This window comes from Corvus kubaryi, unplaced genomic scaffold (genome assembly GCF_017639235.1).
Source record: "Corvus kubaryi isolate FWS band 111438036 unplaced genomic scaffold, C.kubaryi_AGA036_p1.0 37396, whole genome shotgun sequence".
NCBI classification, from domain to species: Eukaryota; Metazoa; Chordata; class Aves; order Passeriformes; family Corvidae; genus Corvus; species Corvus kubaryi.
This window is the reverse complement of record NW_024581135.1, coordinates 18218646-18233082: the sequence shown is the minus strand read 5'-3', so window position 1 is coordinate 18233082 and position 14437 is coordinate 18218646. Positions and strand designations below refer to the sequence as shown.

The window sequence follows — 14437 nt, the reverse complement described above, 5'->3', positions numbered from 1 at the left end:
GTAAAATAAAATGTCAAAAAAACCACAAATTATGACTTTTTTTTACTATGTGCATGACTGAAATCAAATGATAAACAATGCATTTTTGACAACTTCTCCATGTTCCCTGCTTCCCGTTAAAATAATAATGTGGTACTACTGAAGAACAAATTAATACAGAAATTGGTATGCTCTGCTAGCCAGCTTGAACCTAGCTTCTCTTTTGTAACTAACACTAATAGTTCATCTGCATTTTTGTTTTGCAGCTTCGAGTTTTCAAATTGGCAAAATCTTGGCCAACTCTAAATATGCTGATTAAGATTATTGGCAACTCAGTGGGGGCTCTGGGGAATCTGACCCTGGTGCTGGCCATCATTGTGTTCATTTTCGCTGTGGTTGGGATGCAGCTGTTTGGCAAAAGCTACAAGGAATGTGTCTGTAAGATCTCCAGTGACTGTGAACTTCCTCGCTGGCACATGCACGACTTTTTCCACTCTTTCCTGATTGTATTCCGAGTGCTGTGTGGAGAATGGATAGAAACGATGTGGGACTGCATGGAGGTTGCTGGCCAAACCATGTGCCTTATTGTTTTCATGCTGGTCATGGTGATTGGAAACCTAGTGGTACGTGATGAACATTTTTGAACATTAACTCTGATGCAGATGTACAGGACTCACAGCTAGGCAATGAAAATGTTTGTCATCCTTCTGTTTAGAATTAAAAAATTAATCTGAATGGGCTAAATTTTGGGTAAAAACATACGATGATTGCATTTTCCTCTTTTTCACACATTTCTATCCCCTGAAGTACTCTTACTATGGGTACAAGCATTTAGAAGGAAACTAAAATGTCAAATCCAACATCCTGTCATGGGAGTGCTGCAGCTAATTTAGAGCTGCTGTTTAATTTTTAGTACTGAACTTTTTGGATTGTTTACGTGTAAAAAAACAAAAATGAAACCCAGAGGGATTTGCCGTCCAGCCTAAAAAGGTGTTTGAAAACTTCTAACTCAAGATTGTACAAGAAACCTGTATAAAAAAATTTAAATTCAAGCTGACAAGTTAAAATGCAAAATTTCAATTGATAAATATTGAATTGGTGAGAACTTCCTAGACATAAGTCTTATAAAAGGAATGAACCATTTACACTTTTACTTTATTTTTAAGTTTCTTTTACCGTTAAAATTTGCAGTCAAAATTTCCTGTCAAAATTCTCTTCCTTTAGTGATATTTTTAACATGACTTAAATTTTTATAAAATAGAATTCAAAATATTTGTATCCTAGTTATTTACATGACCTTGCAATCTTGACATTTTTTCAGCAAAAATGTGCAGAGCCCCAAAAAGTTATTTATGATCCACAACCTGCTCTACTGCTTTTTTTAGAATCATAGAACTATTTACATTGGAAAAGGCCTTTGAGATCATCAAGTACAACTGTTAACCTAGCACTGCCAAATTTAACACTTCTGATATGTATGTATTTACTATATAGCTGTATTCTCTCATCTTTTAGGTATTGAACCTATTTCTGGCCTTGCTGCTGAGCTCATTTAGTTCAGACAACCTTGCTGCTACAGACGATGATAATGAAATGAACAATCTCCAGATTGCTGTGGCAAGGATTCAGAAAGGCATAGATTTTGTTAAAAAAAAGATACAGGAGTTCATCCGAAAAGCCTTCGTTAGAAAGCAGAAATCTTTAGAGGAAATCAAAGCACTTGAAGAGCTAAACAACAAGAAAGACAGCTGCATTTCCAATCATACTGCTGTTGAAATAAGCAAAGATCTGAATTATCTTAAAGACGGGAATGGAACCACCAGTGGTGTAGGCACAGGCAGCAGTGTGGAAAAATACGTAATTGATGAAAATGATTATATGTCATTCATAAACAACCCAGGCCTCACTGTAACAGTGCCCATTGCACTTGGAGAATCAGATTTTGAAAATTTAAATACAGAAGAATTTAGCAGCGAATCTGATATGGAAGAAAGCAAACAGGTAGGATTTTTCGTATCTTAACTATTAAACTGTAGTCATACATTTACATGATTTAATTACATATTTAGAATTGTTTAAAAACTTTAATATCCTATATTTTATGTTTTAGAATTTTATGTAGTACAATTCAAGAAAAAAATTATATAATGGTATAGTGTAGAAGATCCTTAGAGTTTACATTTTTAGTATTTTGTTTATTAAAATTTGGAAGATATTTGATTTTAAATGTGATTATTTCTTTCACAGTTTTATGAGGTTTTAGGACTGGTACATACTTGATAAAGCATTCTTTCTGTAGTACCTCCATGATAAGAATTTATGGAATAAAGGTAGAAGGCTAAGGAACAATGAAGGAGTGTACAGCTTTGCATACCTAAGCAAACATAAGTGGAGAAAAAATATTTCTCTCAATATTTAGGGTAGTTCTAAAAATTAACACCGAGACATCACAGATCACTAATATATTCTGGATTATCTAAAAATTTTTGTGAGTAATATTTGAACAGACTTTGCATTCAGAGACTATGGCTGGCTGAAATAAAGTAATCTAGGTACCAATGAATGTCATGGTAAAGCAGCAGCTCAAGTTATACTGGAGAGCAAAGTGATCTTGTAATACAGAAGCATGCAGAAACAGCTTACTTGAAGGATTTATGCTGTTGTTATTATTGTGCAAAGTGACAAAAGTTGGTCTAAAAAATCAATGCCATGTGTTTCAAAAGCTAAGTGGCTCAAATACCAGAAGTGATCATGTACAGGTGCTAATAGTATACAAGGAAAACTTTATATATTGGGGTAGTAATCAATGACAAGCTAATAAAGGCATTAGCAGAATCTAATTATATTCAGTGCCATTAGAAATTTAGGAACCTTGTCATTTAAGACATCAGGAACCATGGATAAATTTGTTTTCAATTAGATTAGAAGCTGTGATGTTGTGTAATAACTCATTAATCCAAAAGGGTTTCTTTACCATGAAGAAAGCTCTCCTATAAATAAGCCCTGCATTCATGACTTTATCATAGCTGTATATCTGGCATATATGCAATAATGATGTATTCCTCAGCAATATCAAACTACACCACATTACATTAATGCATAGCCATGATCCAATTAATCATAGTATGGGGTTTTTGCTAAAGAACATCAAGAGTGTGTGTTTATCTGCAGCTGCAAAGAATGTTGCTCTAAGAATTGTAGGATGAAGAACGAGATATTCTATCATCTGAGTTGCTCAGTTATGAGACAAAGAGTTTCAATGCAAATGTATAAGACAGTATAGTAGGAGTGCTTATCCATGGTAAATGTAGAATATAAGAGATACAGGAAGTGTAAAGCAGTGTAAATTAAGAGATCAACTAGTATAAAAAAAAAACCAAAAACATTCAGAGCGATTCTGAGTCTGAGAGTTAAGTATTTTTCATGTAAGCTGATCTAATAAAAGTTGGCTTTCATTTCCAATGAACCTTTAGCAAAGTCTTCTATGTCTTTTCATATATTCTGATGCTTTTTAAAATGACATTTTACTAGATATTTTCTGTTTTCATTGTGGCTTTGATAAATACAGTTATGAGTGCCTTCCTATTAACTCCATCAAGTTACAAGCCTCAAAATTTCCTGAATATGTTACTTTTTAAAAGGTTTGTAGTATGCATTAGGAAGTTGGGAGGGGCTGTACAGATACTGAATTTGTGGTTACATGACATGTTAGCCTCAGCAATAAAGGAACTTGGGAAGTTCCCGTCCATACCTAGCTAGTGATCCCCTGGCAGTCCACTTTCTCTGCCATAGTGCCTGTGGGTCTGTGTTACAAGGGAAGTCACTGGTTGTGCTATAGGTATTACTGGTTTATTTCTTCTGTAAGATAGATTGAATGGCTCCGTTTACAGTGTACTGCCATATAGTCTATGAGAACAGCTGAGGAAAAAGCAAAATGCAATGCAAAGGCAGAAACTCCACTGCTTCCAGGTGAATATGTGATGTAGGTACACTCCAAGAAAGTGGAGTAAAAGCCCTTTTTGATGTGCTGAGAAAATACCAATTTCAAGGTGACTTTCACAAGTCAACTCTCTGTTTAACCCCATCTTTGCCTGGTTCAGGCATTGTGCCTTTATCTTCTAAGGCCATCCTGAAGTTTCTGGACAGTAATAAATCAAAAGGGATTTTGCCCTTTTTTTTAATGGACTTTTATCCATATGTCTTCAGGAAGAGAAACCACTTAATAAGCAATTTGACTGAAAATTTCAGGTGACTGTGGGAAATCCAGCAGTAAATGATGGATGGTATTTATATTAAGAAATTGTGGAGAAATTTTCAACGGGGTTAAGACAGCTTTAGGACTTTGTGCAGCTTCAGTATTTCCATAGACTATAGTAGTCAATACCATTGGGAAACTGGAGCAATAATAACTTCCATCAAGTTCTGCTCACCCATAACTGTTTATTGTTTAACTGTCTGACATGTATTCATACAGTGCAAGTGTGCATATTGTGAACAGTGTCTAATCAGGCAGTACCCTGAAAATTGTGAATTCTATATTAATTGCACTTTCTGCTCTGGATTCCTTATTCCATTCCTTCTGGATGATTTCTGTGGAAAGAATAAAGTGGGTTATTTTATTGTGTGTATAAAAATCCACCAGCTTTCTGAATATATGAATGGAAGTTCTGGCGTGTGACAGGAATTTGTGAAAATTCCCAATCTTCTCCTACCAAGTCAACCGTCCTGTTGAATCTTTTGCTGCCTTCTGATTGTCTTTTAAGGAAGATAAAGAGTACACTGGTGCAGTATTTAAGTTACCTCTCTAGAACAGTACACCATCATTTGCTTTGTTTTGCCTCTCAAGGGGTCCCACTGAGAAAACACTTCTGCTAGAAGGCCTGGTCTGCAAAAGGAGGGGTAAGAGATGGGGCAGAAATTTCCCTGCTTTAACTGGGACAGTACTTAGCACTTAAAACACCCTCAGGAGGTATCCCCTATAACAATGTTTTATTTAACCACAGAGCTGTGGGAAGCTAGAGCTGCACAGGAGCTGTAAAATGAATCTTTTTTTTTTTTTCTGGTGTCTTACTGTCACTGATGCTTAAGAGCAGAATGATTATTTGAAGTCTGTCATGCTAGAAGTGGGGCATAGCCTGTGTTCCCCTGAGGAATATGCCAGGAGCAGGTAGTTACGGTAGATATTGTAATTGTGGGTGAGTGAGGAAGAAATTGTAATATTTCCTATTTTTCTTTTTTTGTCAGATATGCTATAGTAGAAAGTAACTCTAGCCACCAAGCTTCTTTTGGAAGGCCAGCTCTTTTTCTTTTTTTTTTTTCTCCCCTTTCATGGAAAGACTTTCTAATTAATTTGCTAGTTAATAACTTCCCAAATCTGCCAGAATCTATTCTGGAACCTGGTTGCAAATTCCAGATCTAAACAAGATCTTTCTAATACATATCACTAGAAAATTGAGTAAATCTCTTTTTGGATGAAACAGAAAGATAATACTTGTTAGATTATTAAGTTACTCACTCCTTTAGAGTAATAGTTGGCTGAAAGTACCTGCAAGAAGTGAACATTTCATTGATACTTTGAAGGAGAATTTTTTAATAATCAGAAAAGAGAGATAATCAATGAGACAATCAAAAACAATGAGATAATCATCAGAAAAGAAACAGATTTCTGCTCTGAAAATAAGGTACTCAAGATCATTAACTTTGAAGACAATAAAAAAATTAGAAACGGCTAAAGGGGATAATTGGGTGGGTTTTAACGTTAGCATGTGGATGCTGTTTCCATAGTGAAATGAGTGGACTATGTTAATCTTACCTAACATAAGACTCCTAACTATTGTATATTACATACCCCTTAACAACTGTTCATTATAGCTGATTGCCAACTTTATAAATATAGTTTTGCATTTTGACATGGGAAAATAATTCCAAATATATTTCTCAGTTATGGAAAGCTTATTTCACAACTAAAGAAATACATACACCTACAGGCCTCAATCACTCACAATTCCAAAAGCTTTTCTATCTACAGTGTATGTAAAGTACATACAAATTCAGATTGGAGAAATGAGGTTACTCAATTGACTTCTGATGATCACAACAGATGATTTTCATCAAATTAAAAATATCCTTCATCATCTAATCTACTGAATTTTTAAAACAATGAATAAGTTCAGTTTTCTGTTTGGCTTCACCAAGGCCTTTGTGCCTAGATGAAGTGAAAAAGACAAGAACAGAGTTATTGCATTCCCAAAAGATAAGCATTTTCATTGGCTCTAACAATAGTCAAAAGAGACTCCACAGGATTTCATCAATTTGTTGGATGATTGTTTTATCATGTTTAAAATGTCCAACAATCTAAATTATCTTTTCTAAAACTGACCAGTTCTGGGGCGGTTTCTTCAGAAGTAACAAATTATTTAAGTAATGGACTACCTGTGGTTACTGATTTAAACCATATCTCTGGATACATTGATGCTCCACTGTCCAGACACCAATACAATCCTCTTTTGAAACAATGATATAATGATGAGAGATTCAGAAGTGTATAGCATACTAAATCTAAACTAGAAATTTACATAATATGATAATTCATCCCATTTAAACTGAACAGAAATTAAAGATGTGTATTTTCATCAAGATCTAGGAGTTCTACCATTATTAGAGGATGAAGGAGGAATGGGAAGACATACATCTTCAAAGTATTTTGCTTCCTGTACATACGTATTTTTCAAATAAAAGAGATAATCACATAGTCAATTAAATGAAGACTAGGACATGAAACAAACAAACAAAAAATCCCTTAAAATTTTCATTAATAAGCATTAAGGACTATATAAATACAGTAATAGTTTCCAAATCTGCTAATAATGTCTTTGTTAATTTTATTCATTCCATTTTTATTTATGAATCACAATTTTTGTGTGCAGATTAGTAGTTCTAGCTTCTATATTTCTAATTTCTCTAAAATAAACTAACAAGTTCTTAGAAAACTTTGTTTAACATTTCAGGTGGTATGTATTTCCCTTTTTCCAGCTAATAATAAAATATTTAATAATTATGTTTTAATTGTGTTAAAGCCGTGTTTGAATTAGAGATTCCAAAAAGAGAAAAACTAGTGATCCTGTGTCTTGAACTTCACTACCTACCATTCTTACTTCTCACAGGGGTAAAACCAAGCTGGAGCAATCAAGAATGCAGCTCTGGTGCTTTTTAACCAGGTAGAGCAACGTGTCACCACTTTCACACAGGTTACCTAAGCAAGTTATACATATATATGTATATATATATATAATCACTTTTTAATGGATTTTGACTGGCCTGCATGCTATTCAGCTATGTACCTTCCCTATCCATTGCAAGAGTAGAAACATGCACAGCTGCTCTCTGCTGAGTTATGGGATTCACATCACAGCATGGTCAGGTGGGACTGGCAAACCCAACATGTATTTTTTAACTCGGCTAATGGTTTTTCTGAATATTTAAATACAGTGTTTAGCAATACCTGCATGCTCTTCAGGTTTTGAAGTATGGATCATAAAAGTACTGGAATGTTTTATGCTAAAGAAGCCAAAGAAAAAGGGAGCATGCATAGTTTTTAAAAAATAAAAACAACCCTTTTTGATTCAGCCCTTATAAATGTAAATATTTAATGAAATGTGTGAAATGTGTAAAGTGATTTTGAAATAATTTCTGCCACGACTTCATCCCCTTAATGGATAATATTTGAATTATCACAGTAGCTACTTGTGTAAAAATTACAGTTACACTTTTAAATCTGCAATGCACTGTAATGCAGATCTTCAAGATGCTACAAACTACACTCTATTCATTTGGACAGTGCATATCTTGAGTTTTATAAACTGGAAGAAGAGCAAACAGTCTTATAATTGCTAAAATTATACTTAGCTAATAACTTGCCTTAAAGAACTCTGAAAAGCTAAACATTTTACAACTCCTCTTTTCTTAAATGCCTTTATAAATAGTGGTATTTGGAATGTGTTTCACAATAGCATTCCGTAAATGATTTGGGGGACTTACTTGTGTGAATTAGCAAGACTACACAGTAGTCAGCATAATTTTTATAAAATGCACATATACCTATTTACCCTAGGAATGTTTTTCAATATAGGCAAACATGCCCTCCATTGATGAGTATTGGCAGAGCCTTCAGGAATAGGAACAGCAAATATTGCACAGGAGCCAAAGTTACATGAAACTAAGGAGGTCAAATTATTCTAGTAAAACTAGGCATCAAAATTTTGGGGGGATTGAGATTTCAGTCCTGTAGCAGGATTGAAAACTGTTTCCTTCAGGCAGAGTTTTACTGGCTTCAAAAGGATCACCAAGTGGTTCATTTTGTAGCCTTGATTATAGTGCAGCATGATCTACCTTTATCATATTTTGGTTTAAATTGCCCAGAGATGCCAAAAAAATTAACATTGGTGGGTATTCTGAAAATTCTCAGATTTTAATAATTAAATTTTAAACCAAGATATGCTTCAAACACCAAATAAGACTCTAAGGAAAGAGATTTTAAAATTATATTCTTAATATTATATAAAAGTCAAATATCATAAGATCTGAGATTTAAAGTCAGTTTAGAATCACTTTGGAATCATCAATCTCCATTATTTTATATTTTTTCACTCAGTTACAGTGCAGCTTTCGAGACTGAAAGTATAAAACCACATGGCTGAATTACTAAAGGCAATTTGTAATGGCTGAATCCTTTTATTTTATTGTCACTTGAATCATGAAGCCGTTTGTAAAGCTTAAAACTTCAGTAGCCTGCTCTTGCTCTTGTTGAAATCTAGAATAGAATCAAATGAGAGCAAGACTGGGTCTTAAGTGAATGCATTTTCTTGTAAATGGGCGCATTAACACGCTGTTGGTCAAAGCTTGTTTTAATGATCGAAGCTGTTGATAAGAGATGCACTGCTCTGAAAGAACATTATGGAGGCTGATTATACATACATTAACCAAGTATTTGGGTGGGTGATGAAGCATTTTTTCTTTTATATCCTACACAATAATATTTATAATACTGTTTTCAGAAAAATATAATCCCATTGAGGTAGTCTGATTATTTCTTTTATTTTTGTCTGTGATTTCCACAGTATTGCTCAGGCTGCTGCTCTAGTCAAGCATGTCGTTTTGCTGATTCAGGCCTTGAGAATGCTGCACCATAAGCAATTGCTTTCAAATGTTTCCTTATAAAGGAAAATGTGTTATCATTGAAGATGCAAATAAATATTTACAGGGCATGGTCTGTCCTAGAGGCTGATAATCACATTTATGAGCTGATAAGAAGATTGTGCTAATCCATCATGTGTCTCAAGCTTCCTATTAGTTTTATTAGCTTTATTGCTAGAAAGAATATCATTAACGTCACCTTACTTAAAATGTATTGGTTCTTTCCTAATTTAGGGTCTTCAAGCAAAGAAGAGGAGTTTTTTTAACTAATGAGGTTTTTCTCTTAATAATGCAGTTGTTTGAGATTATATGAAAAATAATGAAGAGAATGCTTTATGTGAAAATTACTGAAAAGAATTATAGTAGTTTTGGTTTGTACTGGTTACAAACTGTACTTCTGCCACTTGGCTTTTAGCAACTATGAACTATCTGCAGCAGAGTTTACATGGGAAAATGCAGTTAAAAATTTGACTGCCTTTTAATTTGCACTCACAGATTTATAATGGATGTTTACTATGAACCTTTATCTTGCTACTATTAAGTCAGTCATGTATTTAATGATGATGGATCAGGCCATGAATAGTTTTACTTTTCCTAACTTGAATGTGACAGATAATTATTTTTACAATATTTGGGTTTTATTTAATGAAGAAACTGCCCATGATTTCAGTGGAAGGTTTCTTATTTCTTGGTATTGCAATGATATGTAGTAAGAGAGTTAATTCACAAGTATTAATTTTAAAAAAGAGACAGCTTTATGTGTTGATAATAAGGTGGTATGCTAATAATGTTTAATATAGTGTACATTACTGGGTATTTTGGTTGTAAATGTAATAGAGAAAGTGAAATTTTAAATATTCTCACAATGAGCTACACAGTATTTTATCTCAGACTCACAGACTTACATGACCAGTAATAAAATTCTTCCATTTAGAGGCAACATGGCTGTAACTATTTTACATATATAAATTTTGGAAATCATACAGGAAGTGCAGTATGAGAAGTGAAACATGATATTTTTGGTCACAATGCAGTAACAACCATGGGACCTGAGGTCTGAGTGACCCTATATTCACTACATACTGTGTGTGCAAAAGGCAGCTTCTGGAAAATTATCCTTGAAATTATCCATCATTCAACATGATTTTTGTTTAAAACTTAATTCATGTCATGTAAAAGTTGAATATGAGGAAATAATTCCTTAAAAAGCTGTATTAAGATGTATGTGCCATTTACTTCATTTCTGGCAGAAAAAGTTCTTAGCTGCCAATACATTTTCCTGAAGAGACTAAGTTTTAACTGAGGAGTTAAATAACTAGTTTTAATTTTCAGCAGTGTCTCTGAAGAAGAAAATATATGGAAGTGCCTCTTTCAAGAAACAAGTTTGTGTTTATTATTTGTTGCAAAATCTGAACAGTAGGAGATTTTTATATTCTAAAAATGTCACTATCTTGAAAACTAAATGTGAAAAGTAGTTGCTATTAAGCACTTTCTCAACAAAATTGTATAGAAAGGTCTTCATACTTTCTAAACATGACCTTCCTCCAAAGGTCAAAGGACATGAGCAGTTCTGCTTAGCTAAAAGCACAAATCTACTCGGTGCTAGAATGCCCTTTTGTTACATCAGTACCTGTACAATTTAAAGTATTTAAGTGAGAGGTGCATTCTGCATCCCCTTTGAAATTCCTATGTACAACTGCTACATGTGATAAATCAAAAGAATTTCACTGCCACGATTTCTTTAATGTTGCTTTCTGATTACAAGCCTTATTTCACAATAAAAGAGAAAGTATTATGGAAGAAAAAAATTACAACAGTACTGTCAACTGAAAACAAATTACAAATGCTATGTCTAATTATTGAATTTTTTGTTTGCATTTTTAGCAGGATTTTCCTTTCAAAATATGCTTTCTTAAAAGGGCAAAATTATGGGCAGTCTTGTGTGACTGATAAACTGTATGGCCGATAAACTGTATGACGTGATCACAGTTTTAATGTACTCAGTTTAAATTTTCTTAACTTGAGTTATTTTCTATCACTCTCCAGTTCTTGCAGTTTTCATATCTAGAAGTGCTTTTACTGTAGTAAGGACTATAGTATTTCACTGTACAAAAAAAGTAGTAGAATGATAGAAAAATTTGGGATGAAAAGGACATCTGGAGGTCTCTCAATAAGCACAGGAGACCGGAATGCAAAGATGATGTTTCAGCTCTGGTAATTTGTGCTTTCTTGAAAAGTTAAATTGTGCAAAAATTTGCCATTAAATTTAGAACTTTTTAATCCAGATAATGTGTATTTTTGTGAAAATACCATATGTAGTGGACAAGAAGATATATGTGCAGATTTGTGTTAGCTCATTTTGCTAGGAAAACTAAGACAAGTTTTCAATGTAATCCAGCATAATAGTAAAGACAATGAAATAACTTGAGAGTGTGGTGCATGCAAGCTCTCCGGTATTAATACTACTCAGAATATTTCACCAGTCATATACATGGATCAGGTTAGTAGCCAAATTATATTTAGTCCTTCCCTATGAGCAGATAAACTGGGAAACAGAACTATACCATTTACATGTCTATGGTTTTACTTTTGGTGATGCATACTTATAAGTTTGCTATTCTTCAAAAGTTAGATTGGCATGATTTGATTCGGTACCATTTTTTACAGAATATGTATCTAATGAGAAAAAATTGTTCTGTGGAACTTTACTTACAGAAACTAAATGCATCAAGCTCATCAGAAGGCAGCACTGTTGATATTGCTCCTCCTGGAGAGGGCGAGCAAGCAGAAATTGAAAGTGAAGAAGCTCTTGAACCAGAAGCCTGTTTTACCGAAGGTTGTAGAATAACTATCGACTTAAGAGATGTATTACTAAAATGACATTTTTACTAGGCTTATTTAGGTTCTTGAGTGTTTCAAATCTGGTGGACCTTCATGACCTCAAAAATCAAAAGAAGATACTTTTAGCCCAGAATGCTGGAAATCAGATGAAAAAACGAGGTTTCCCTAGGCTTTGAGTAACTTCATATATCTGGCCACTGCATACATCTTGTAACAAAGAAACTTCCTTAACTTTTCTATTGTTAAAATGCTTTTCAGCTATTTGAAAGGGCCCTTGAAATTTGGAAGAAATAAATTTTCATGTGACTCCATCAACAAATGGAACTGTTACATGCTAACAGTCAAAAATATTGGTGTTTCTTGGATTGACTTCTATAATAATTAAGTATACTATTGTCTAGTTTCTCTCCAGATTAGTGTTCTAAATTCAGATATTCATCATCCTGTGTGATGTGGTATCCTATTCAGCATTTCAGTGATTAATTTTAAAAAATATTATAAAATTAGTTAAAGCCTCTAATAATATATACCAGAATAAATATTGACTTTTAAGTAATTGGCTTTTGGATACTAATATCTCTTAATCTAATGCAGGTTGTGTGCAGAAATTTCCATGTTGTCAAGTAAGTATAGAGGATGGCAAAGGAAAAACTTGGTGGAATCTTAGAAAAACCTGCTACAGCATAGTTGAACACAACTGGTTTGAGACTTTCATTGTATTCATGATTCTCGTCAGCAGTGGAGCACTAGTAAGTAGAACAAAATTGCAGATGCTGAAATATTTAGATATCTCTTTAGGAGCAACAGCAAAAATAAACTTTGCTCAGAAAGACTTGCTTTGCTTGGAACTGTATATAACTCCCTGCATTTCATCATTCCAGGATTGAATGAAACTTGACTCAAACTTGAAAAAGTTTGATAAATTTCATATGCTCTTTTTTAGTCATATTTCTGTCTTGCCTCTGTAAAGTGGTGCCATTTTCTTTAAGACAGTGTAGGTACTCAAGGTTTAAATTGCCTGCCAATTTTCAGCATGTTTGTCAAGAGATTTGACTATAAAGGACTACTGTTAACTGTGAATACATAGCTAAATGCATGGGTTTAAGTCCTTAATCCCTCCTAGGCTCAGCCACTCTTTGAATTTTGCTTGTGAAAGACTATACCAAAATGGAATAATTACTTCATTCTATTCCTATTTTGAAGGCAGGAGATACATAAGAGTGCAGAAGCAAATTAAACCTAACAGCCACTACCCAAAAAGATTTGCATTACCCACCTTTCCAGCTTTACTCAAGCTGAACATTTGCTACAATATCAATGTGCATAGTTGTACATTCTAGCAAATACATTGCTTTTTAATTTTATTTTTAGACATAAATTGGATTGATCTACCTGCTTTCTAGAAAACAATATAAATATCTCTAACAGATATATAAGAAAAGGGGGGATTTGTGTCTCTGTGAAACTTTCATAATACTACAGAGGATAAAAATTCATGCTGTGAGTTTATTTCTTCATTCATTAGTAAAATACAATTTTTAAAAAATTTGTTTTTCAACTCCAGACAAGGCTCCTGTTGCTCCAATTCATGGTATGGTTAAAGATGGGAAATAAATAAAAAAAGAGAATGAAGAAAAACAAGGGGAAATATTACCTCTGCCCTAATTATTTTTATTCTTTATTGCATAATTTTATCATGCATATTCTGTGAAACAGTAGTAATACCTGAATATATTTTTATAGGCTTTTGAAGACATATATATTGAACAACGCAAAACTATCAAGACCATGCTGGAGTATGCTGACAAAGTTTTTACGTATATTTTCATTTTGGAAATGCTTTTAAAATGGGTAGCATATGGTTTTCAAATATATTTTACTAATGCCTGGTGCTGGCTGGACTTCCTGATTGTTGATGTAAGTACAAATTAATACTGTAAAATTGACTGTAGTAAAGTTTCTGTGTTGTAAAATACATTACTACTAGATTAATATTAGAAATGTGCAAAAATAATTCCCATTTCATAGTTATACTGCATTAGTAATGGCCTGCAGTGATTTGGAGGTGTTATTTAAAGTCCATTCATATGCCAAGAGGAAAAGGATGGCTGGCTATCAGTCTCTCCATTCTTCATGGTTAATATTTTCATACAAAGGATGTATCAAACTTGAGATTTTATGAGGAAAAAACCTAGTTTTTAAGCATGCTATCTTTAATGGGCTCTGACTATGTTACCTTATTCCTTAGCAAATAAGACAGTTCATTGTCCAAATATCTTCTTCAAACACTGCAGCTTTTCAAATGAAACAATTCATTTGGTCCAGATTTCATCTAAGTTCTCAGAACTCTCTTACTGAAAACTATTCTGTAATCATTTCTAGTGAAAACAGAAAGACAGTGGCTATTTGATCTAAAAAATAATTA

General features: G+C 33.5%; 1 protein-coding gene across 5 annotated transcripts in view; it reads left to right on the top strand.

Moving 5' to 3' along the window:
• LOC121670519 (sodium channel protein type 2 subunit alpha-like) overlaps positions 1-14437 on the top strand; it is a 70600-nt gene that overhangs the window by 39216 nt on the left and 16947 nt on the right. For all 5 annotated transcript variants that reach the window (XM_042040869.1, XM_042040870.1, XM_042040867.1 and 2 more), the window contains 5 exons: positions 246-602; positions 1495-1980; positions 11887-12007; positions 12607-12761; positions 13756-13929. In XM_042040869.1, the coding sequence (XP_041896803.1) occupies positions 246-602; positions 1495-1980; positions 11887-12007; positions 12607-12761; positions 13756-13929 (1293 nt within the window). The remainder of the gene's footprint in view (positions 1-245; positions 603-1494; positions 1981-11886; positions 12008-12606; positions 12762-13755; positions 13930-14437) is intronic.